Below are 26,014 nucleotides of genomic sequence, written 5' to 3'. Positions count from 1 at the left end.
CAGGAACACCCAACAAGATCTGTCGTTTTGGAGATGCTCTGACCCAGTCGTCTAGTATCACAATTGGCCCTTGTCAAAGTCGCTCGGATCCTTACGCTTTCCCGTTTTTCCTGCTTCCAACACATCAACTTCAAGAGCTGACTGTGTACTTGATGTCTAATATATCCCACCCCTTGACAGGTGCCATTGTAACAAGAAAACCAGTGTTATTCATTTCACCTGTCGGTGGTTTTAATGTTTTGGCTGGTCGGTGTATGTTAATGTATAGATGGCTGAGCTATCTATAGTGATTGTTTAAGTGGTTGTCATATGACAATTTGTAACAGAGTTCTATTTCAAACTCCTAAAAATTTGGAAAAACAGGCATAGTCAGAAAATATGATGATGGTGTGATTTATTTTGCTGGCCTCCCAAAGTGCAGACAGTGAGAATATTTGCAAAAAAGTGCACAAAGATGTATGCACTGGTGTGGTTTGCAGCTGAGTGTGAAATGGCTGGGATGAGAGTCAGCACCTCCAAGTCTGAGGCCATGGTTCTCTACTGGAAAATGGTGGATTGCTCCCTCCAGGTTGGGGATGAGTTTTTGCCTCAAGTGAAGGAGGTCAAGTATCTCAGGGTCTTGTTCACGAGTGAGGAGAGGATGGAACGGGAGATTGACAGATGGGTTGGTGCAGCATCAGCAGTACTGCGGACGTTGTACCGGACCGTTGTGGTGAAGAGGGAGCTGAGCTCTCAGGCAAAGCTCTCAATTTGCCAGTCAGTCTTCGTTCCAACCCTCACCTATGGTCATGAGCTTTGGGTAGTGACCGAAAGGGTGAGATCGCGGGTACAAGCAGCTGAAATAAGTTTACTCTGTAGGGTGTCTGGGCTCAGCCTTAGAGATAGGGTGAGGAGCTCGGACATCCGGAGGGAGCTCGGAGTAGAGCCGCTACTCCTTTGCATTGAAAGGAGCCAGTTGAGGTGGTTCGGGCCTCTGATTAGGATGCCTCCTGGGCGCCTTCCTTTGGAGGTTTTCCAGGCACATCCAACTGGGAGGAGACCTCGGGGTAGACCCAGAACTCGCTGGAGGGACGACATGTCCAATCTGGCCTGGGAACGCCTTGGGATCCCCCAGGAGAAGCTGGAAGGCGTTGCTGGGGAGAGGGATGTCTGGAGTGCCCCACTTAGCTTGTTGCCACCGCGACCCGACCCCAGAGAAGCGGCTGAAGATGAATGAATTAATACATAAAGATGAAAAACAAAATGCTGTATACAAGATTATGAAATATTACAAAAGGGATTTCCTCAATAAGTCAAAATATCTTTCAAAAAAGTACAATCCAAAGAGCAATCTGACAGTTAAGTAGGCGTTACCTTCTCTGTAACCAATCCAAGACTGACACCACCCAGGCCCAAGGCAGTCCTTTTAAACCAGTAGCCCCTCCCACGAGGCTTAACAATTACACAAGAAAATGCAATTAACACATTTTCCTATCAAATAAAGCATTTACAGCCTCTTAAATCCAAATGTATTTTAAACGAGGATTATGTATTTTCATAAACATTTGCCTTCATCCAAAACAAGTTATTTGCAGTAAAATTTAATATTACAAACAAGAAATATGATTATGCAGTTCATGTGACCATGAAAGTGCGTGAGACATACTTTTTAATGGAGGAAAATGTTACGCCCCAGTTTCGCCAGCCAAGCTCATTGATGGGAGACGGCGGGGTGAATTTGCAACGCACCGTAATAAATGGTAAGAGAATAAAACGTCTGTTTGAAAGTATGCATAAATAAAAATAGAACTGCCAGGAGTGTACCCATGGTTGCGCCACTGAAACGGAGAAGGAAAGTGGGATAATAGTGAGGTTTATTTATTTAGCACCCCCCCCCTTTCTCCCCAACTGTACTTGGCCAATTACCCCACTCTTCCGAGCCGTCACAGTCTCTGCTCCAACCCCTCTGCTGATCCGGGGAGGGCTGCAGACTACCACATGCCTCCTCCTATACATGTGGAGTCACCAGCCGCTTCTTTTCACCTGACAGTGAGGAGTTTCACCGGGGGGACATGGCGCATGGGAGGATCATGCTATTCCCCCAGTTCCCCCTCCCCCCCGAACAGGTGCTCCGACTGACCAGAGGGGGCGCTAGTGCAGCGACCAAAACACACACCCACATCCAGCTTCCCACCCATAGACACGGCCAATTGTGTCTGTAGGGGCGCCCGACCAAGCCGGAGGTAACATGTGGATTTAAACCAGTGATCCCCATGTTGGTAGGCAACGGAATAGACTGCTACCCTACCCAGACGCCAATAGTGAGGTTCATTAACTACTTAGCAAGAATGGAAGGGAGCGGTGTGTGTGTGTGTGTGTGTGTGTGTGCGTGTGTGTGTGTGTGCGTGTGTGCGTGTGTGCGTGCGTGCTGCCTGTAGTTAGTGATTGAGCTACTCCGTCACACAACTGCTTGGCGTTTCTAGTTTGGTGAACTCGGCCTTACTTTCGTACCACCCACATCCATCAACCCACTACTCTAATAATGAGTTTGACTCTGGTTTCCCAGGGCACAGTGGAGAAAATTCAAGTAACCCTCAGAAGCACCTGGCCCCAGCTACCAGTGGGCGCCCGTCCCCTGCACCACCCCAGGCTCCTGCTTTGCCACCTGGTCCTATGCCAAGCAGCTCAGTGACCCCGCAGCCCCCAGGGCAGCAGGCTTCCCCCATGCTTCAGCTGCAACAGAAGCAGAACCGAGTCACACCGATCCAGAAGCCCCAGGGATTGGACCCAGTTGGGATCCTGCAGGAGAGGGAGTACAGGTAAGTAGTCTAATGCACTCTGCAATAAAGTTCTGCATTAAATTAATTGAGGCAGAGTGCCATTATCCACTCTGCCTCACCCCCTCAACTGTATATGGAAATATTTTCCAACAACTCTTGTTCAGCTATTTTCCCTGTGTCAGTCTTTTGGAAAAACAAGAAAAGTCAATTTAGACTCTGTCTGAATTGAATATTTAAATTGGCCAGAGGCCCACAAAGCAAGTATTTTCATTTTCAGCTCCTAATGAAATTACTGGATGATATGTATGCACCTGCAAGCTCTGACAAATTAACTGCCGTGGTAAAGGACTACTTCTCTGTTGTTGAGAAATTCTCCACGGTAGCTGAACTAACATACACTGCTCAAAAAAATAAAGGGAACACCTAAAAACACAATATAGACCTCGATGAATGAAATATTTCAGCTGAAAATCTTTATTTATTAGACAGAGGAATGTGTTTAGAGCAAAATAACCTAAGAATGATCAATGGAAATCAAAATCATTAGCCCATTAAGGTCTGGATTCAGAATCATACTCAAAATCAAAGTGGAAAATGAGAACATAGGCTGATCCAACTTCTGTGGAAATTCTTCAAGACGATTCAAAATGAGGCTCAGTAGTGTGTGTGGCCTCCACGTGCCTGTATCCACTCCCTACAACGTCTGGGCATGCTCCTGATGAGACGACGGATGGTCTCCTGAGGGATCTCCTCCCAGACCTGGATCAGGGCATCGGTCAACTCCTGGACAGTCTGTGGTGCGACATCGCGTTGGCGGATGGTACGAGACATGATGTCCCAGAGGTGCTCGATTGGATTCAGGTCTGGGGAACGTGCAGGCCGGTCCATAGCATCAATGCCCTCGACATACAGGAACCGCTGACACACTCTGGCCACATGAGGACGAGCATTGTCATGCATGAGCAGGAACCCAGGGCCCACTGCACCAGCATATGGTCTGACAAGGGGTCTGAGGATCTCATCCCGGTACCTAATGGCAGTCATGGTACCTCTGGCTAGCACGTAGAGGTCTGTGCGGCCCTCCAAGGATATGCCTCCCCAGACCATCACTGACCCACCGCCAAACCGGTCATGCTGGAGGATGTTGCAGGCAGCAGAACGTTCTCCACAGCGTCTCCAGACTCTCTCACGTCTGTCACATGTGTTCAGTGTGAACCTGCTCTCATCTGTGAAGAGCACAGGGCGCCAATGGCGAATCTGCCAACCAAGATGTTCTCTGGCAAAGGTCAATCGGGCTGCACGGTGTTGGGCTGAGAGCACAGGCCCCAATTGTGGACGTCGGGCCCTCATACCATCCTCAGGCATTCTGTTTCTCACTGTTTGAGCAGAAACCTGCACATTAGTGGCCTGTTGAAGGTCGTTTTGTAGGGCTCCGGCAGTGCTCCTCCTGTTCCTCCTTGCACAAAGGACCAGATAGCGGTCCTGCTGCGGGGTTGTTGTCCTCCTGCGGCCCCCTCCACGTCTCCTGGTGTACTGGCCTGTCTCCTGGTACCTCCTCCATGCTCTGGACACTGTGCTGGGAGACACATCAAATCTTCTTGCCACAGCACGCATTGATGTGCCATCCTGGATGAGCTGCACTACCTGAGCAACTTCTGTAGGTTGCAGATACCGCCTCATGCCACCTCTAGTGGTGAGGGCACTAGCACAATGAAAAACTAACCAAAGATCGGCCAGAAAAGATGAGGGCAGGCAAATGGTCTGTGGCCACCACCTGCAAATCCATTCCTTTTATAGGGGTTGTCTTGCAAATTGTCTAATTTCCACCTGGTGGAAATTAGACAATTTACCAACAGGTGAAATTGATTCACAAATCAGTGTTGCTTCCTAACTGGACAGGTTGATATCTCAAAAGTGTGATTGACTTGGAGCTACATTGCATTGCTTATGTGTTCCCTTTATTTTTTTGACCAGTGTATTTGCTGCTATTTCTATCTACCCTGACAACATGTTGGACTAACACCAGAAACCATGAAATGTACAGTTATCTTAATTTTCACTCACAAGTTTTATGCCCTCTAACCATCCTAATACCTATTTATTTCTTTACTAATGATTATTTTTAGTAGACATAATAAAAAACTGATGGAAGACGGCGAAAAATGGGATTGAACTGAAAAAGCATATTAGAGCTGAGGAAATTGAGCTTTGGTTTGAGACATGATGTTGATAACTGATCATTCAATGCCACTTAGTCTCTGAGTCTGTCAAGAAAACTGAAATCTTGGTTTTTGGTCCAGCCTACTCACTGAATTTCTTTACACCATTGTCCAAAGGAGTTGAATCAAGTGCAACTGGACTTGGTATATATCCGTGAAGACGTTTCGCCTCTCATCCAAGAGGCTTCCTCAGTTCGTGCCTTTCTGACTAGACCAAGCTAGTCTGACTGGCTGGTGATGAGACTCAGAATTTATCCTCTTTGGAGTCGTTGACATCTACAGCTCTGACAACGACTCCAAAGAGGATAAATTCTGAGTCTCATCACCAGCCAGTCAGACTAGCTTGTTCTAGTCAGAAAGGCACAAACTGAGGAAGCCTCTTGGATGAGAGGCAAAACATCTTCACGGATATATACCAAGTCCAGTTGCACTTGATCGACTCCTTTGGATAACCATGACCTGGATGAATGAGAACATTCACAGTCATGTTTACACCATTGGTTGTAAATGACATGGCAGCGCTTCTCACAAGCCAGTTTTTTTTTAGCACCGCTGCAGTTCATTGAATTAAAGTGAACTCCACTTTACTGGAGAAGTGTATTTATTAATTTATTTGGTCTAATCTGTGGGTATGAAAGCCTGCTGGATATGTTGAAATATAATGTCCTATTAGATTCAGCATAATGTGAACATCTGTGAAACATTCACCACCCTTGCCTTGGAATTCAGTAGCGCTGACACTTAAAGACCTGGATTTCTATCTTAGTCTCCTGTGTTCAAAGCTGCAGCAGTCTGAAAGCAAACAATTCAACTAATCACTTGATCTCTCCAGATTTTTACATTACATGGGCGGCTCGGTGGTGCAGTGGTTAGCACTGTCGCCTCACAGTAAGAAGGTCCTGGGTTCAAACCCTGGGGTTGTCCAACCTTGGGGGCGATCCCAGGTCGTCCTGTGTGTGGTGTTTTCTTGGTGGGGGAAACCAGAGCACCTGGTTTCCCCCACCATCAAAAAGACATGCATGTTAGGGTTAATACTCCTGTCTGTGCCCCTGACCGAGGCATGGCAAGACCAACTGGAGTTGGTCCCCGAATGCTGCATGGCGGCTGCCCACTGCTCCTAGCTACACAGCTAGGATGGATTAAATGCAGAAAGTAATTTCCCTATGGAGATCAGTAAAAGTATCTCAAAATCTCAAAGTAAGGTTCTCTTACTCCTCCATCCCTGACTTCCATTTACTGTAAATGCATTCAGTAAAGTTTCACAGTTTTTTTTTCAGTTTCAGTGTGAGGCAATTTTGGGGTTTTTAGGCAGACAGTGAGGGGAAAACAATCTCTTTTATTTGGGGTGACAGGATGTGCTTAGCGATTAGTGACATCCCTCTGTCTGTTGGGGCCTGGATCAATCCGCAAGTAACCGGGCCCATCAAAGTGCGCTTGAGCGCTTCAAATCCCCGTGTTACCTGCGGCTTGGTCAGGTGTCTCTACAGATACAGTTGGCTGTGTCTGCGGGTGGGAAGCCGGATGTGGGTATGTGTCCTGGTTGCTGCACTAGCACCTCCTCTGGTCGGTCAGGGCACCTGTTCGGGGGGGAGGGGGAACTGGGGGGGAATAGCGTGATCCTCCCACGCGCTATGTCCCCCTGGTGAAACTCCTCACTGTCAGGTGAAAAGAAGCAGCTGGTGACTCCACATGTATCAGAGGAGGCATGTGGTAGTCTGCAGCCCTCCCCGGGATCGGCAGAGGGGGTGGAGCAGAGACCAGGATGGCTTGGAAGAGTGGGGTAATTGGCCGGATACAATTGGGGACAAAAAGGGGGGGTGGGGTGCAAGATATTTAACTCTTACCTACCATCAAATCACGGCTGCTGCGTTCGCTGGATCCCCTGACTCCCCACTAGAAGACAAAAGAGAATTTCCTCTTCGGTGGATTAATAAGAGGTATCAAAAAAAGAAATCCAATACATTCACTGAGGCAGTCTTCATGGTTTTCAACTGCCTCAATTTACTCTCAGACTCAAAGTGCAGTCTGTGGCACATGTACATAGAAGCATTTCCCTGGTAAGATCAAAACAGTTACCTGCAGAAGAGGAATTTCACTGTAACCTGTATTATGACAAAATAAAGCAGCTTTCTTCTCTAATACTAAGGGGGCAGTGTATAAAGAAAGGCTCATTTCAAGAAACATTTTCTGGAGGCAAAATAAATTTCCCGACATTCATTATTAGGGTCCATTAAAGTTGTCAAATATCCACTGACACAAATGTAGAATTGGGCAGCGGGGTGGTATAGGAATTAGGGAAACTGTCCTTCAACCAGAGGACCCGGCTTCAAGCTGAGGTACAAGGAAGCTCTGAAGTGTCTTTGAAGGAGACCGTTATTTCCTGCTACATCAGGGGGCACTGCTCTCGAGCTGACCCTGCAATCAGTCCTTGGCGAGGGAGGCAAGCAAAGGAAGGATTTTCTCGTATGGATGAATGAAGTATTACCTTATTTATTAAAAGCTTTCAAAAGTCATAAATCTTTTTTCATCACTGTGCCACGGAGCTGTCATAGGTCCTGTTTTCAGGAATTATGCGTGTTTTTAAAGTGTCTGCCATACTGCATCAGCACATTAAACTACAGAGTATGGTGTTCTACAAAAGTCTATTGATTAATTTCATATGAATGAATTTGAAATTGGGATTTTATTTTGTGGGGCTTACAGGGCAATTGTTTTCATTTGCAAAAAGTCACTGAGGAGCACGTGTTGGTCAGAATGCTGGATTTGGCATTATGGTCCAGTGTTGATGTTGTAGGTGGAAAGATGTAGTACATCTTCAGTTATTGCTCACCTATGTTTGGTTCCACAGGTTGCAGGCTCGGATCGCCCACCGAATCCAGGAACTAGAAAGTCTTCCAGGTTCTCTGCCCCCTGACCTGAGAACCAAAGCTACCGTGGAGCTCAAGGCACTGCGTTTGCTCAACTTTCAGCGACAGGTACACAGAAAAACCACTTACTGTGTCACCCTCCTCATTATGCCTTATTGGGATCCTCAGTAGTCATGCCTCATGCATAGCTCAAAGTAGTTACCATAATGATCCTTAGTTGTACCATCTAGAGGAATTCCTGACAGAATTTATAGAGCAATTATTGCGAGAGTTGTGTGACCCCCTCCCACCCCCATTCCAGCACTGTTGCCAAGACAGGATGGGAATATATCGAGGGGAAAGTAGTTTGTAGAAAATAGGGTGGCACGGTGGGGCAGTGGTTTGCGCGGTCGCCTTACAGCAAGAAGGTCCTGGGTTCAAACCCCGGGGTAGTGCAACCTTGGGGGTTGTCCCAGGTCGTCCTGTGTGGAGTTTGCATGTTCTCCCCGTGTCTGCGTGGGTTTCCTCCGGGTGCTCCGGTTTCCTCCCACAGTCCAAAGACATGTAGGTCAAGTGAATCAGCCATGCTAAATTGTCCCTAGGTATGAATGTGTCGGCCCTGTGACGGACTGCCAACCTGTCCAGGGTATGTCCCCCCCCCTGCCACCCAGTGATTGCTGGGATAGGCTCCAGCATCCCGCGACCCGAATTTGGATAAGTGTTTAGGATGCGTCACCATTCACAGGGTTTGAGAAAAACCTTTTCTACAAATCATGAGCTGTTGTGAATTGAGCAGTATCTGTCTTCTTGATATAATAAGGCAAACTTTGTATTGTTGTGACAATATAACCTGAACTGAAAAGTATAAGATGTATTTAATTTGATATAGTATATCTTATATACCAACAAGGTGGGTCAAATTTGGTCAAATTTTTGAGATGCAGCGATCCGCTTTTTTTTCTTCAGTTCCAATACCTGAATTTGGGTATCTGCTGATACCGACCGATACCAGAGCTCTTTTTTTCTTGAATAATATTATTAATTATTATTATTAATTCTTCTTCTTCTTATGTTTAAGTTTACATGAGGCTGTAGTAAACCACACAGTACTTCTTATTAAAAGAGCAAAAAATCTACAAAAATGCACTAAATTTAAACTTACTCCAAAGCAATTTATTTTAAATGTAGTTTAAGTAGGCTTCACATACAAACAGGTGTAGGAGTGCAAATTACTTTGGCAACTCCTTTTAATGTGTTAATTGACTTAAAGAGTCAAACTTTGCTTTTTTTTCCCCCTCTCCAAATTACCCAAAAGAATTCAAAAAAAATTTTTTTCAAAAAGAACTATTCTGTAGTCATTTCACATTAAAATGCCAGAACGATTTATAATTTTCTTTGTTAGTTGAAAGACTTAAAACAACGTTAATTAAGTGATGATCTCTAAAGTCAACTGGAAATGTGCTGCTCCTGATTAACTTGGCGTTATATAATATGGATAATGTGATGCACACTGTGCGTTTTGTGCTGGAACGCTCGCAACACATCAGCCTGAGGTGGGGAGGGAGGAGTCATTGAGTGAATTCCACAGGGGGATGGATGATTAGGTGGCCAGATGGACAGAGCCAGGTTGGGAATTTTGCCAGGATACAGGAGGGACCCCCTAGTCTTTGCGCTAAGTGTGTTAATGACCACAGTGAGTCAGGCCCTCAGTTTAACGTCTCATCCGAAGGACGGCATCTCCTACAGCACAGTGCCCCCATCACTGCACTGGGGCCTTGGGATTTTTTTAAAATTATTATTATTATTATTAGGACCAGAGGGAAGACTGTCCCCTATTGGTTCACCAACACCATTTCCAACAGCAACTCGTTTTCCCAGGAGGTCTCCCATCCAAGTACTGGCCAAGGCCATACCTGCTTAGCTCCCGTCATTTGGCAGATACATGATGGTGTTGCTGCTGGCAAAACACCGAGTGCAGTTTGTTCAGTGAGACCAAGTTTTTGATTGTAGTGTTGCACTCACCTCTGTCTCGCTTATGACTTTGCATGGTTTTAAGCTGCAATTTAAAATGATGACCATTGGCTAATCTACCAGTCTTAAAAAGCAGAAATGAATAGTGTTGAATTAGTATTGTAGTAAAGCATTGTGTTGTCTGGCCCATTAAAGATATATCGAATATTTCAAAAATATCTAATATATATCTCAACTCTAATTGAAAAGGTCTGCCAAAAAAGGCTGAAGAAGGTGTTGCACGTTATGTCTAAAATCATATGTTCCCATCCCTTAAAATAAAGCATCTCCAAGGTCATCTCAATGGTCACATGTGGCTTTAGGCTTCTGGCAGCCATGTTTCCCCTCTAGTAAGCCAACTGCCACTGGGAGGAGATAGAGGAGCGTCAAAGTCACGGGATGGGACGGCATGGGATATGCATCTTGGGGGGGGGGGGGTGGCATTCAAACCCCTAAAATCCACACAAAATCTTGGCGAACTATCAGACTTGTCTGTCAGGACAACGAGAAGGTTCACTGACATCATCTTTTAGCATTTTTTTTCCCACATGCTCCTTCATGAGTTCCCTTTCCAACGGGGAGACTGTAAACCGTGGAGCACACTGGGATGTTGTCCACAGTGGGTATGGTGTGCTGGAAGTCACAATCATGTTTGTTTGTTTTTTGTTTTTTTTCCCTGACTTGGTTATTTGATGATGAATATTCAGTATTATATTTCAGGTTTATTGTGACTTTGTAGATATTTGTGCATGTCCTGTTATCCTGCCCTGAATCCCCCCCATATGCACACTTATTACCCAGAAATTGAACTTGACCTTGAGCCCCTGTGTCATTTCCAGCTGAGGCAGGATGTGGTGGCATGCATGAGGCGTGACACCACCCTGGAGACGGCGCTGAACTCAAAGGCGTACAAGCGCAGTAAGCGGCAGACACTGAGGGAAGCGCGCATGACCGAGAAACTGGAGAAGCAGCAGAAGATCGAGCAGGAGAGGAAGCGAAGGCAGAAACACCAGGTGATTTCCGCTGCTGTCAGAAGGGTACTTCTCAAAGGTGGTGTCAGGGCTGCTGAAGCTGACAGAATCAGAATTTGCATGAGTTGCTAACTAGTCAAGAAAGTTTGCACAGACTGTGTGATATGCCAGGTTGGAGAGGTGGTTCACACACATCACATTGAACAGCAAACTACAAATTATACAAATCATTTAAAAACATGTAAGTAGTCAATAAAAGCAACACACATTGTTAAACAGAACATTGGCATGTTCTCCTGCAGGTAGCCCAGTCGCACTTGTTGAAGTCCTTGTTAAGTAAAGAACAGTATTAAAGAGCTATGTGTAAAATAGAGTAGTATGCAAGAGAAACAAATAAATAGCAAAGATCTATTAAAAGTTCGCAAACAAAACCATTTGGGGGGGGGGGGTGTTTTACACTGGCAATCGTCCAGGGAACCATCTTAGATCAAGCTGCCCTGGAATGAAGTCAAGTCAGTTTTATTTGCATAACCCAGTGACACAAATTACAAATTTGCCTCAGGAGGCTTTACAGCAACACAACATCCTGTCCTAAGACCCTCACATCGGATAAGGAACAACTCCCTAAAAAAAACCTTTTAACAGGGAGGAAAAAAAAACGGGAGGAAACCTCAGGGAGAGCAACAGAGGAGGGATCTCTCTCCCAAGACGGACAGCGTGCAATGGATGTTGTGTTTACACAATTTGCACAATACAAAATTGAGGACAACACAATTATAATGAAATTATAAGATATTTGAAGAATGTGATGAGGAGGATGCCAAGCAGTGTCCAGATGCCACCGGAACAGCCCAGGACCTGAGCCATGCAACCACCATCACCATGGAGACCTGGCAGGACAGACTACACATGCACACAGGGGAGACTCACATCACACCATTCACACACACGGGAGAAGAAACAAGAAAAGACATTCGTCACACATCAGCGAGAGAGAAGGATACAAAACTGTCTGTGTTATGTTCATCTGTCATCCTGTTTCACTCCATTTATTGTAAAGCGACTTTGAGTACTAGAAAAGCGCTATAGAAGATTGATTATTAAAACTGAAACATGATAAAGTTATATGGATTTATAAGGTATATAAAGGATGATAAAGAATGTGATGAGGAGGATACCAAGCAACATACAGGTGGTGGCCACCATCACCATGGAGACCTGGCAGGAGGACAGACTACACGTGCACACAGGGGAGACTCACATCACACTATTCACATACACGGGAGATGAGACTGGAAAAGACATCATTCAGAGAGAGAAGAGAACAGTTGCAATAATCAATAATCTGTACTCAATAATCTATACTCTATAATCTCGTATCATCTCAGAAGAGTGCTTGGTAAGTTCATTGAGACAGAAACTGACCCGCCATGCAGTACTGCTCATGAAGTACTTAATGTTAAGGCAACTAATTGTAAGCTAAGGCAAAAAGATGTTTTAAGTTTGGATTTAAAGGACTCAACAGACTGATTATCTGAAGGCAGCAGGCAGGTTATTCCACAAGAACGGAGCCCGATAGGAAAAGGCCCTGTCACCAGCTGACTTCTTTTTAACTTTGGATACACACAGGAGCCCTGTATTTTGAGAGCGAAGACCTCGAGATGGAATGTAAGTTTTAAGGAGATCAGACAGGTGAAATGGGGCAAGCCCATTTAGGATTTTATAAATCAGCAGAAGCACCTTGAAGTCTGAGCTAACATGGCTGGGAAGCCAAGGCTTTTAGGACTAGAATGTGGCAGACCTGAAAACACAACATGACAGTAATCAAGTCTGGATGAAACTCATGCATGTATTAGAGTCTCTGCGTCAGCCGTGGACAGGAAAGACCGAATTTGAGCTATGCTACGTAAGTGAAAAAAGGCAGTCTCTGATTTCTTTAATGTGCTTATCAAGGAAAGCTGGGATCAAATGTAACACCAAGATTTTTGGCTGCAACACTTTGTAAAATCACAGTTGTTTTACCCTGGATTAAAAAAAAAAGATTCTGTTTATTTCCAGTGTTTGTGTTCTACAACATAGAACAGTGTCAGGCTTTTGCAGTTCCAGATACGGTACAATTACTTGAAAGCACTTCAAACGCTGTGAAAACATAAGCTCATATTGTCAGATTAGTCAGTAAATGGAAATGATGTGGATTGTTTTTTTATGTCTTTCCTCAAAACATGTCTCTTGGGTTTCAGGAGTACCTGAACAGTATCCTGCAGCATGCTAAAGACTTCAAGGAATACCACAGGTCCATTTCAGGCAAAATCCAGAAGCTCACCAAAGCCATCGCTACCTGGCACACCAACACGGAACGGGAGCAGAAGAAGGAGACTGAGAGGATCGAGAAGGAGAGGATGAGGAGGCTTATGGTATGGTCCATTGTTTGCAAGTCAATATCAACATATGTGTGGCATTGTGACTTTTGGAAGGGTATATTAAAACTATTTTTTTCCATCAGTTTCCAAAAAGTAGAAGAAAAAATAAATACAAATCCTCATGAGAGCAAAGTCCTTTTTCATGCTCAATGGATTCCTTTACAACTGATACGGTATAAAATCAAACTGTCAGCACAAAACTTTGTAATGTGATAAGCTGAGTGGGGGTTTAAAAACACACAGAGCCGTGGCGTTTTGTAATAAAGCCACAGCTCAAAGCGGCTTGAGTATCAGCTTGGATGAATTATTGCAGAATGATTTGGAGCAAACACTGATAAAGTTGTTTGTTTGTTTTTTTGGGGGGGAGGGATTTCTCCCCGATTATATCCGACCAATTATTCCACTCTTCCGAGCCATCCCGGTCTCTGCTCCACCCCCTCTGCTGATCCGGTTAGGGCTGCAGACTACCACATGCCTCCTCCCATACATGTGGAGTCACCCGCCGCTTCTTTTCACCTGACAGTGAGGAGTTTCACCAGGGGGACGTAGCACGTGGGAGGATCACGCTATTCCCCCCAGTCCCCCCCCCAAACAGGCGCCCTGACCGACCAGAGGAGGTGCTAGTGCAGTGACCAGGACACATACCCACATCCGACTTCCCACCTGCAGACACGGCCAATTGTGTCTGTAGGGACGCCCGACCAAGCTGGAGGTAACACGGGGATTCGAACTGGCGATCCTCGTGTCCCCATGTTGGTAGGCAACAGAATAGACCGCTACGCTACCAGGGCGCTCCACCTGTTAAATTGATGATGAAATGCACTGCTTAAAATAGGAAGCAAGTTGCTTTTCCCAGTGTCACAATTATTTAATTAAAAGCAAATTAAAGAAAGAGCCCCGTTTAATCACTTAAATTTCCGTTACTCCAGCAGAGCTTGATCATCAGTGACAGCCCAAATTAAATGCCTACAAATGAGAGGCAGAGAAGATCCTGTATATCACATTTTGAATACCGTTGTCCAGATTTATGATCATTTAAAAGCAGACTTTCTACCTTCTATCAAAAGATCATTCGTCCGGGGTTCTTAAAAACAGTTAATAATGGAACATTTTGAAAGGCTGAAAAAGTGTTGTGTTTTTCATTTTACATCCCGATTGGCCTTTATGAATTATCTTGTGGTTAAGGAAAAATAAAAATCTGCATTGCTTTAACATCTTTTACCTCTTTGCCCCTTTGGTTCCCCCCCATTGTCCATCACTCAGGCTGAGGATGAGGAAGGCTACCGCAAGCTGATTGACCAGAAGAAGGACAAGCGGCTGGCCTACTTGCTGCAGCAGACAGACGAGTACGTGGCCAACCTCACCAATCTGGTGTATGAGCACAAAGCCGCCCAGGCCGCCAAGGAGAAGAAGCGGAAGAAGAAGAAGAGGAAGGTGAGTGTTCAGATGGCCAGCATTGGCATCATCACAGGTTGTCTTGTGTTGGCTTAACTCTTCTCTCTGTAGATGCATAGGTGCTCTTGGTGTTTTAATGGTGGCTTGCAAGCAGTGGCAAAGGATTGTTGGAGGGTACTGGGTGTACTGGGGTTTAGGTACCTAGAAAGTTGGTCGCTACTTTTTTGGTCTTTTTTAAAATTCGGGGTCCACCAGTCTGTAAGAAAATGAAAATTACGGCATAGTTCACCTGTTTGAATTCACCTCTGGTTTTACAGTAATTTAAGCAGTTAGACCTATTGTAGCCTTCTGAAACAAATGTGAGCAATGCCAGGGATTAATAAAAAATATGTTGGAAAATAAAGGCAAACCTATAAGATACTACACCATCGTGGAAGGTGCTGGTAGTTTTGCACAAGTGGACACCAGATGCATATCCTGACAAAGAATCAGTCCAAACCTGGTTATCGGTGCAGGAAAAGTTAAGAAATGGCTTATCTGAAGATTCCCATGGAGCACCTTCCTGCCATCAGTCCCTGTTTTTGTCTGATTTTTCACGTCCAGATGTTATCCCACTGCAACAACTATGGATGATTTTAAAGTAACAACTAAGAGCACATTTTCAAGTGCTGTGTAATACAATTATACTGTCACCATTATCTGTGAAGTCAGCTAAGAAGCTGGATTACTCTGCATGTTTTACTTCTAGAAGGTGGACGGGGAAGGTGAAGGCACCAGTGCAATAGGACCTGATGGAGAGGTAAGTCACTGACAACACAGCTAAAATTAAGAACACACATGTACACATGCACACACTTTTTTGTACCCCTTTTTCTCCCCAATTGTATCCTGCCAATTATTCCACTCTTCCGAGCCATCCCGGTCTCTGCTCCACCCCCTCTGCTGATCCGGGGAGGGCTGCAGACTACTACATGCCTCCTCCGATACATGTGGAGTCACCAGCCGCTTCTTTTCCCCTGACGGTGAGGAGTTTCACCAGGGGGACGTAGCACGTGGGAAGATCATGCTATTCCCCCCAGTGCCTCCTCCCCCCTGAACAGGCACCCTGACCGACCAGAGGGGGCGCTAGTACAGCAAAACCCATATCCATTGTGTTAAACTTGCATTTGTTTTTCTTTTTATATATATTGCTGCCACCACGACCCTACCCTGGAGAAGTGGCTGAAGATGAGTGAATGAATGAATATATTGACATGCATCTCCTCATAAGGTGTCCTGTCTTTCAGCCCATGGATGAGAGCAGCCAAATGAGCGAGCTTCCTGTCAAGGTGATTGAGACGGAAACCGGGAAAGTGTTGCAGGGAACAGATGCTCCCAAATCCAGTCAGCTGGAAGCCTGGCTGGAAATGAATCCTGGGTATGCTAGTCCCATATCAGTAGTCAGCTATGTTCTAGATGCTTTTGTGAAACCAGATGCAGTATTACATTTACTTAAGGTTCCTTTTTATGTGGTTTGTTAATGTCAGGCTGAGTAATGGAGGAAATTGGTTGCACTTTCTTTTTTTCATTATGAGGCAAAACACTTTTCTTTTTTATGGAGAAATATGACAGAATTCATTTTAGAAATTGAAAATGTAGTTTTTTTAGGTCCTCACTGATACCCTTTCCTTTAAAATGCAGATACGAAGTTGCTCCGCGGTCAGACAGCGAAGAGAGCGGCTCAGATTTTGAGGAAGAGGTCAGTGGCCTTCTCATTAAAGAGGTTCTGTAGTTTGTAGAGCAGTGAATCCTGGCCCCTGCCACCCCCACCGCTATTCTCCAAATGAAGTAAATGTCAGATTTGCTGGCTCGGTATTCAGTGCACATCACTGACTGTCAGCTTTACTCCAACAGCAAGCCCACATGCATGCCAAAATCCACCAGGGGGCTGTAGTTGCCTGTGTAGCTAGTGTTGTCATCTTTTGAAATGTGTAATTATCTCAGTAAGGGCGCCTTTTGTGATCTGAATGCTGCTTAGCGTGCTCACAGTCACCAGGTGTTATAAACCTGTGCTTTCAGGAAGACGAGGAGGTGGTTACCAAGGCCGAGACAGAGGAAAAGAAGATAATTGATGCCAATGGAGAAGAGGTGGCTGTGACCGCCGTCAAGCATATAATCGAGTATGTCTCATCTCCATCTATCCCAGTGCTTTTCACTTGAGACTGAATATTGTTGTTGGTTTGCTTTTTTCATTCAGCGTACTGACAACTGTGCACTGTTACATATAAGTCTGACGGCTGTTGCAGTTAGTGAGAAAAGAGAAAGAGTCATGAAATAGAGAGTAATGAAAAGGAATCTAATTAAGGTCCTCTCACTCTCCATGTTAATGTTCATGCTTTAAAAAGTGGGAATGAAAACAGGGATGTTAAAAAAAAAAAAAGAAAGGCAAAAGAGAATGTGTACATTCAGCATAACCATGAAAGGAATCATTAAAATCAATCCCAAAGAGAGGAGCATCCGGGTGGCGTGGCGGTCCATTCCGTTGCCTACCAACACGAGGATCTCCGGTTCGAATCCTCGTGTTACCTCCGGCTTGGTTGGGCATCACAATTGGCTGTGTCTGTGGGTGGGAAGCCGGATGTGGGTATGTGTTCTGGTCGTTGTACTAGCGCCTCCTCTGGTCAGTCGGGGCGCCTGTTCAGGGGGAAGGGGGAACTGGGGGGAATAGCGTGATCATCCCACGTGCTACATCCCTCTGGTGAAACTCCTCAATGTCAGGTGAAAAGAAGCGGCTGGCAACTCCACATGTATTGGAGGAGGCATGTGGTAGTCTGCAGCCCTCCCCGGATCGGCAGAGGGAGTGGAGCAGAGACCGGGACGGCTTGGAAAATAGGATAATTGGCCAGATACAATTGGGGAGAAAAAGAGTGGAAAAAAGCCACGCACACAAAAAAAAAAAGTTCCATACGCAGTGGTTAAAACAACGCATTCGTCTGGCACACATGCATACCGAACTGAAAAACCGATAGCGAACGTTTTGGGTATGCATATGTGTACCGTTACACCCCTAGTATCCCAACAAGTCAGATGACATTGTGTGTGAGAATATACTTGGCTGAACAGTTAAACTTGGTTTTGACATTGATGCTCGGTGCTCCAGGTCGGCCAAGCAGGATGTGGATGATGAGTACAGCGTCCCTACAGGGGAAACCAGCTCACAGTCTTATTATGGAGTGGCCCATGCTGTCATCGAGAGAGTGGAGAAGCAGTCCTCGCTTCTCATCAATGGAACACTGAAACACTACCAGGTACACACACACACACACACACACACACACACACACACAAATATACTTCTCAAAATATATTTTATAAGATTCAGATTCAGACAACTTCATTTATCCCGGAAGGGCAGTTGAGTTTTACAATCTACCCAGACCATACACAAACTCGCAGACAAGCGGCAGTCATCAGTATGTCAGAGACAACAGACAGATCAGTACATGAGCAAGAGATGCACACTGTCACCCTCGTCTGGCCTTGCATACAGACTCACATGAGCACCAGGCGAAGGGCACAAATTCACATAAGTTAAAAGAATAACTAAATAAATAAATGAAGCATCCTAATATGCATGGCATGTTACATTCCACCACAACATTCAGTGAATGTACAGACCCACAAGCCATGTGAGAAACAGACAAGGTATAAACCAACTATTGTGGTTTAAAACAACATAAATCTTTAATAACACCTTTATGCATACTTAATAATCCAGGTCAGGAAATCACAGAAAGGTGAATCAGTTCATATGGACACAACATTTACTGAGAAACGTTTCATCATCATCTATGTGACCTCTTCTGTCTCAACTGACTGCAGGTGTCCCCACCCTTATAAACAATGCAGTGACTGCAGGTGTCCCCACCCTTATAAACAGTACAGTGACTGCAGGTGTCCCCACCCATATAAACAATACAGTGACTGCAGGTGTCCCCACCCTTATAAACAATACACTGACTGCAGGTATCTCCACCCTTATAAACAATACACTGACAGCAGGTGTCCCCACCCTTATAAACAATACAGTGACTGCAGGTGTCCCCACCCTTATAAACAATAAAGTGACTGCAGGTATCCCCACCCTTATAAACAATACAGTGACTGCAGGTGTCCCCACCCTTATAAACAATACAGTGACTGCAGGTATCCCACCCTTATAAACAATACAGTGGCATAATGACCGAAAACAACAACCAGTTTCAGATGCAAATTACCGTGACCATTAACTAGAGTTACAGTGGCCATGTGTACCATTCACAGAGTATTTGGGAATGGTTGCAATCACAGCATTGTTTTTTCCAAACACCGTGTCTCAGTTGCTTTCAAACCCCAAAACAAAACACGCTCCGCCAGAAATTGGTCGACCCCAAGGATCAGGTCCCCCAGCACAAACAGAGCGATATAGTGTACGCTGTTAAGTGCCAGGAGGATTGCTGTGACTTGTACATTGGGGAAACCAAACAGACGCTGGTCAAGAGGATGACACCACACAGGAAAGCTAACATGCCAGGCCAGGACTCCACAGTCTACACCATCTACAGGCCACTGGCCACTCTTTCAGGGATGAGGATGTGCACATCCTTGATGGGGAGGAAGGCTGGTTTGAACGTGGAGTCAAAGAGGCCATCCCTGAACTGGGGGGGTCTAAGAGTACATCTGTCAGCATCTTACAGTGCTATGATTGCAACCATTCCCCAACCCTCTTGTGAATAGTACACATGACCAGTGGTCATGTGTTCTATTGTTCTACTCAATTTCTAGTGTTCTACTCAATTTCCCCTCAGGGATACTAAATAAAGTATTCTGATTCTGATTCATAGTAATTTGCATATGAAACCGGTCGTTGGTTTGGGTCGTTATACCACTGTATTGTTTATAAGGGTGGGGATACCTGCAGTCAGTTGAGACTGAAGAGCAAGCAAGTTTATTCTTAAAGCACATTTCGTACACAGGGCAATTCAGTGTGCTCTACACAAATAAAAACAGAAAAGGAACAACCATATGAAATATAATTAAAAGAGGGTAAATAGAAACAAATAGGAATAACCATATATAAAATATCATTAAACGAGTACAAAGTACATAAAATGTACTTTGAATTAGTAATTAAAAAGAGTAATTAAAGGATGTGTACTATAAAAAGACAATACAAAGTACAAAAAAAAGGGGAAAAAAAGAACAGAATAAAATCACAGTCACTTCCCCGCCAGAAGTGACTAGAGATCTACTTCCAGAATTAAAGTGCAGTTGAAATGAGGTGCAAGTTTTAACGCTCAGTCCTAGGCACAAGAAAAAATAAAAATTTTTAACCTAGATTTTAAAATATCTATATTTGGGGCACATCTAAGATCTGGTAGTTTGTTCCAGTTGCATGCAGCATAACAGCTAAATGCTGCTTCACCATGTTTGGTTTGGACTCTGGGCTGAACTAACTGACCTGAGTCCATGGATCTTAGAGCCCTACCCGGTTTATGCTCTTCGAGCATGTCAGTGATGTATTCTGGGCCTACACCATTCAGTGATGTGTAGACAAGTAGCAGTACTTTAACTCTGTTCTATAACTAACTGGAAGCCAGTGTGAAGATTTCAGCACAGGAGTAATGTGCTCTGTTCTCTTGGTCATGGTTAAAATCTATTTTGTTACTAACTGGAAGCCAGTATACAGAGTTCAGGACTGGACTAATGTGCTCTGTTCTCCTGGTTCTGGTTAAAACTCTAGCAGCAGCATTCTGAATAAGCTGCAGCTGTTTAATGGTCTATTTGGGAAGACCAGTTAAGAGACTGTTACAGTAAACAATTCTACTGGAAATGAAAGCATGGATGAGCTTCTCTTGGTCATTTTGGACTACTAGACCCTTGATTCTGGCCATAAGAGGTCAGTTAATGCCCCTTTTCCACTACTTGGTACTGGCTCGACTCAACTGTACTCTTTCTGGTTTTCCATTGGGCAAAAGTTAAGGATAGTACCTGGTATCAGGTACTTTCTTGGTACCACCTCCGTCGAGGTTCCAAGTGAGCTGAGCCGATACTAAAAGGTGACATGAAAATACCACTATAAATAAATAAATAGTAAAAATAGAATCTAAATATAAGTAAACATAAATGTTTGCGTATTTAGTTATATTTGTTTAAATGTAAATAAAATCTTTAAAAAAAAAAACTGGTCAACACGCCCACACATGACCAGCGGGGCTTCGCCATGAGGGGATACTATCTGCAGCGGAAAACAAAATCCCAAAAAGTAAAGCGAGTAGAGTCGAGATGAGCCAGTACCATGCAGTGGAAAAGGGGCATTAGATGAGGGATGAAACATTTCCCTCAATAAATGTTGTGTCCAGATGAACTGATTCAACCTTCTCTGAAGCTTTAATAACCTTTTCTTTTTAGCGTTATTTATAGTTGCTATTAAAATTTAAACCAATCATAAGGATTTAAAAAGTATGGATGTTTTTTGTAATGTTTAAACTTTCTCTGTTATGCTCTGAGTTTATAAACGGGTGTTAACGTGTGGCCTTAGTCATGTGTGGCAGAGGAAATGAAGGCTGTTGATAAGCAGGCCAGACAGGGTGTTCACTAGCTCATCTCAGCCAGGCTTTGGAAGCTGCCTGCAAGAATACAGCTGTCCAGATTCTGACAGCAGTCGTTATTGGATATAAACACATTGTTTTGCAAAAACTGACATGGTGATTTTCTTATTATTGTTGTTATTTCACGGAGCAGCAAATAAAATGGGCAGAAAGTGACGATAAGAAACTGGGAGCAGGCCGTTGAATGTTGCTAACTCATTTATTTCTCTCAAAAACAGTTTCTTCTGCCAGCGCTCCACTGAGTTGTGGTGCACTGGGCTTTAAATGAGATGTATTTACAGGAGCTGTGGGACGTGGGGAGAGATTTCAGCTGTGCAGTAATTGGATCAAGCACCAGTCAATGCCAACCGCAATGTGTGCAGCACACCTTGATTGTTGTCAATAAATCTCCACCAGTCGTATGTTTACATCGGGAAATATTCAGCTCATTAATTCTGCCCACCACCAGCTTCTCTCTTTATGAGTGATCAATGTGTTTGCATCAGGGTGTTGTGAGTTAAATATCCCAGTGCTATTGGGTGGGGGTGGGGAGGTTGCGAACACCAACCTGATTATTCTGGGGAGTCGTGAGTCACGACTCGAAAAGGTTGAGAACCACTGCCTTAGATGTATGGCTGAAGGCAGTACACACAGTCAGCTCTATTAGATTTTGGATGGCTACTGCTTGTTTGTTTCATTCGTATCACACTCTTACTTACATCGCATCACATCACTTGTGAATAGCTTGTTTGCAGTCACGTGATTCTGATGACGCACGAGATTTAGATGGAGGGCAGGAAGTGAAAAGCAAAATGGACGAGATGGAGCTAGTTTAGCCCGAACTGTGCTAGTTTAGACGATATTATGAGAGAAAGGTATAAACAGAAAGTAAGATATGTTGGACATGATCCTTATGATATGAAGAGTGATTTTTTTAACGAAGTGGTCACTGCACACACACGCGTTATCCGACTCCGCTCCTCCCGACCGCAAACGACGGTTCGCAAGCCATTTTTTCTGCCGTTTTCGGTCAATTTCTTGCATTTTTTTCCCCCCTCATGAACAACAACTTTTGGTACTCAATAAAAACTCCTTGTGGTTTCTCAGTTAATGATGCCAAACATAGGCATTTCGAAAGTTTGTGATAGTGCTGCCTGTGTAGAAAATCACTTCCTGCCCTCCATCTGTAGTTCGTGACGTCATATGCAAACAACCTATAGAACTGTTACACTAAGAATGAGGCCAAAGTGGAGCTCCTGGTAGCATAGTGGTCTATTCTGTTGCCTACCAACACAGGGATATTCGGTTCAAATCCCTGTGTTACCTCCGGTTTGGTCGGGCGTCCCTACTGACACAATTGGCCTTGTCTGCGGGTGGGACCCGGATGTGGGTATGTCCTGGTTGCTGCACTAGCTCCTCATCTGGTTGGTCAGGGCACCTGTTCGGGGGGGGGCTGGGGGGGAATAGCGTGATCCTCCCACGCGCTATGTCCCCCTGGTGAAACTCCTCACTGTCAGGTGAAAAGAAGCGGCTGGTGACTCCACATGTATTGGAGGAGACGTGGTAGTCCGCAGCCCTCCTCGGATCGGTAGAGGGGGTGGAGCAGCGACCGGGACGTCTCAGAAGAGTGGGGTTAATTGGCTGGATACAACTGGGGAGAAAAGGGGGGGGGAAATAGAATGAGGCCAAAGTGTAGATTGTCACTTTGGGGACTTCGCAAAAAAAAAGTTACATGTAGTCCTTAGGATCAGAGGTCCAACGATCAGCAGAAAAAACACAGAGTAGCTGTGTATAAATAAGCAAGTAGAAAGTCCAGGATTGACCTTAGGAGGAGAAGATGTCCCAGAAGTTAACAAATTCAAGTTCTTAGGATTGACAATACAGACAGAAGGCGGTGGTGAGTCCGAAGTCAAGAAAAGGACACAGTCTGGGTGGAATTCATGGAGGAAGGTAGCTGGAGTACTTTCTGGCAAAATAATGACATTGAGTGTAAAGGGCAAGGTATACAAATCAATAGCCAAGGCCTGCCGTGCTCTACGGTATGGAGGCAGTGACAACAGCAGAGAGGCTAAAATCTACATGACAGGTAGCAGAGATGAACATGCTGCGTTGGTCCTTGAGAGTGACTAGAAAACACTGGAAGAGAAATGAGGAAGTGAGAGCTATGTTCAAGATCAGATGAATGGATGAGAAACAGAGAGACAAGATTGAGATGGTTTGGCCATGTGCAGAGAGGAGACATATACTATATGAGAAAGAAAGTACTGGACATGGAAATACCTGGCAGAAGAAAAAGAGAAAGACCAAGGAGAGACCAGATAGGGGGGGGGGGCATGAGGAGGGTTGGACTGCAGGGGAGGGAAGTGTCAGACAGAAAGTTATAGAGGGCAAAAATCTGCTGTGGCGACCCCTGAGAAATAGTAAACAAGCCAAAAGAAGAAGATGTAGTTCTTAGCACCAGTTTTCGCAGCTCTTTTTTTGAGGCTTTTTTTTTTTTAACTTTGTGTACGTTTAAGATAAAACCTGAAAAGAGTGCAGCTTAACATATTGCCACTTAGCGAATGTCATTTTGTGACATGTAGAGTAACGGGTAAAAACATTGTATGGCCAGATTAGGGATTTTAATAATCTTGAATATTTGACTGTCTTTCCTGCGAACTGAAGTAAGCATCTTATTCTTAGTTTTTACCTTTACTGTACAGCTCTTTTCTTTCTCAGACACCACAGAAATGTCATTGTCCCGTATTTGAATCATCACTGCCCTTCCCATAGAGCAGACTGTCTGTCTGAGAAGGAAACCCGACCATGAAAGGGTCAAGAAGAACTAAACTGCAGAGGTCTTGTTAAGCAAGAGTGCCAACTTTTATTTCTCCGTGTTGTAGATCCAGGGACTGGAGTGGATGGTGTCCCTGTATAACAACAACCTAAATGGCATCCTCGCTGATGAAATGGGCCTGGGTAAAACCATCCAGACCATTGCCCTCATCACCTACCTGATGGAGTACAAGAGGCTCAACGGTCCTTACCTCATTATTGTTCCCCTCTCGTGAGTAGCTTGCACTCATTGCCATTTTATGAGAACCCCCCAAAAGAAGTCCTGAGAGCACTAACCTGAAAGCATATACTCATTTAATTAAACATTGAAATCTGTCCACCTCTATTTAGTCATTATTATTATTATTATTATCATTATTATTAAGTTTAAAATCCCAAAGATGAGCAAACAACGATACAGACTTCCAACCTATTTTATTACTACCCCTTTCAGAAAACAGGATTCTCAGCAAAATCCCAGCCAATCACCCTTGTGAAATGTTCAATTCCCTATTTTTCAACCTGTGTGCCCATGAGTGAGTGCATTGAATCCACTTCTCCCAGGTAGACCAGGCAGCACTTGTTTGATGTCAAATCACATCCAAGTAATTGGACTAATGCCCCGGGATCCAACTCCATCCCAACCCCCAAATATACCAGGCAGGTCAAAAAGACCCTACTATACTCATTCATTAAAAAAAAAACAAAAAACATAATGGGTGCATCTGGGTAGCGCAGCGATCTAGTCCATTGCCTACCAACATGGGGATCGCCGGTTTGAATCCCCATGTTACCTCTGGCTCGGTCGGACGTCCCTACAGACACAATTGGCCGTGTCTACGGGTGGGGAGCAGGATGTGGGTATGTGTCCTGGTCGCTGCACTAGTGCCTCCTCTGGTCAGTCGGGGCACCTGTTCGGGGGGGAGGGAGAACTGGGGGGAACAGCGTGATCCTCCCACGTGCTACGTCCCCCTGGTGAAACTCCTCACTATCAGGTGAAAAGAAGCGGCTGTTGAGTCAACATGTATTGGGAGGAGGCATGTGGTAGTCTGCAGCCCTCCCTGGATCAGCAGAGGGGGTGGATCAGAGACCGGTACGGCTTGGAAAAGTGGGGTAATTGGCCAGATACAATTGGGGAGAAAAAGGGGGACAAAAAAAACCCCCGAAACATGATATTCCAAGTCTTAATCTTGAAATGCTCAGCCAGTGTGGTGTATGGTGGCAAACAAATGCCTGATTAAGGCAACTAAAATGCAAATCAGAAAAACACTAACAAATCGGAAAACATTTACAAGTGTGTTCCAGGAATTTGTTTTCAGGTTTTACTCCTTTGCAATTGTGTTATTTAGTTGCATTTTCACAACAGCAAAAAGAAAAAACAACTAAAGGAGTGCAGTCAGTAGAGTGCAGATCTTTGCCAGGCGTACGTATCTCCCCTTCTCTGGTGTCCAAACTTGGTGACAAACCACCGCTTTTTTCGCCTACCGGGAGAAGGGAAATACACACACACACGCGGACAGGAAAATCAGTGTTTTTCCTGCCATTACAAGACTTGCGCAGCACCCTAATCAATTGAACGGGTAATATGGGGGAAAAAATGTTAATAAACAGCACTCAAGCTAAAAAAATCTTATCTAATAAAAACGTTTTGCCTGTCAGTCTGTGGATGTGCAGCCTCCTAGGCAGAGCCTCGCATGAAAGCGACCAAGTCTGACATGAAATGACAGATCAAACTATCATAACTTCAAAGCCCTTATTAAAAGACTTCAGGTGTGTTTAATCGTCATGGTTTTCATGACATAAGGTGAACGCAGGTGAATGGCTGCTCTGCTGATTGACTCATTAATAAAACACCGGTAAGAAAACACAGCTCAGCCATGGGAAATGTGTTCCTGTAGCTACTGAGATGATGTCCAGTGGTGACTGTGATTAATCCTTCTCCTGAAAATGTGTTTTTATAGCAGATTTTTTT

At 44.6% G+C, this 26,014-nt stretch overlaps 1 protein-coding gene across 2 annotated transcripts in view; it reads left to right on the top strand.

Annotated features, from left to right (window-relative positions):
• Positions 1-26,014, top strand: part of smarca2 (SWI/SNF related, matrix associated, actin dependent regulator of chromatin, subfamily a, member 2) — an 86,234-nt gene that overhangs the window by 7,176 nt on the left and 53,044 nt on the right. For both annotated transcript variants that reach the window (XM_056291303.1, XM_056291383.1), the window contains 11 exons: positions 2,546-2,798; positions 7,827-7,953; positions 10,674-10,847; positions 13,046-13,219; positions 14,489-14,659; positions 15,369-15,419; positions 15,907-16,037; positions 16,301-16,358; positions 16,679-16,779; positions 17,760-17,907; positions 24,111-24,274. In XM_056291303.1, coding sequence (XP_056147278.1) covers positions 2,546-2,798; positions 7,827-7,953; positions 10,674-10,847; positions 13,046-13,219; positions 14,489-14,659; positions 15,369-15,419; positions 15,907-16,037; positions 16,301-16,358; positions 16,679-16,779; positions 17,760-17,907; positions 24,111-24,274 — 1,552 coding nt within the window. The remainder of the gene's footprint in view (positions 1-2,545; positions 2,799-7,826; positions 7,954-10,673; positions 10,848-13,045; positions 13,220-14,488; positions 14,660-15,368; positions 15,420-15,906; positions 16,038-16,300; positions 16,359-16,678; positions 16,780-17,759; positions 17,908-24,110; positions 24,275-26,014) is intronic.

The sequence above is a fragment of the Lampris incognitus genome, chromosome 1 (genome assembly GCF_029633865.1).
Source record: "Lampris incognitus isolate fLamInc1 chromosome 1, fLamInc1.hap2, whole genome shotgun sequence".
Taxonomy (NCBI): Eukaryota; Metazoa; Chordata; class Actinopteri; order Lampriformes; family Lampridae; genus Lampris; species Lampris incognitus.
Note: the sequence above shows the minus strand (reverse complement) of the source record. Positions and strands in the feature narration are given on the sequence as shown.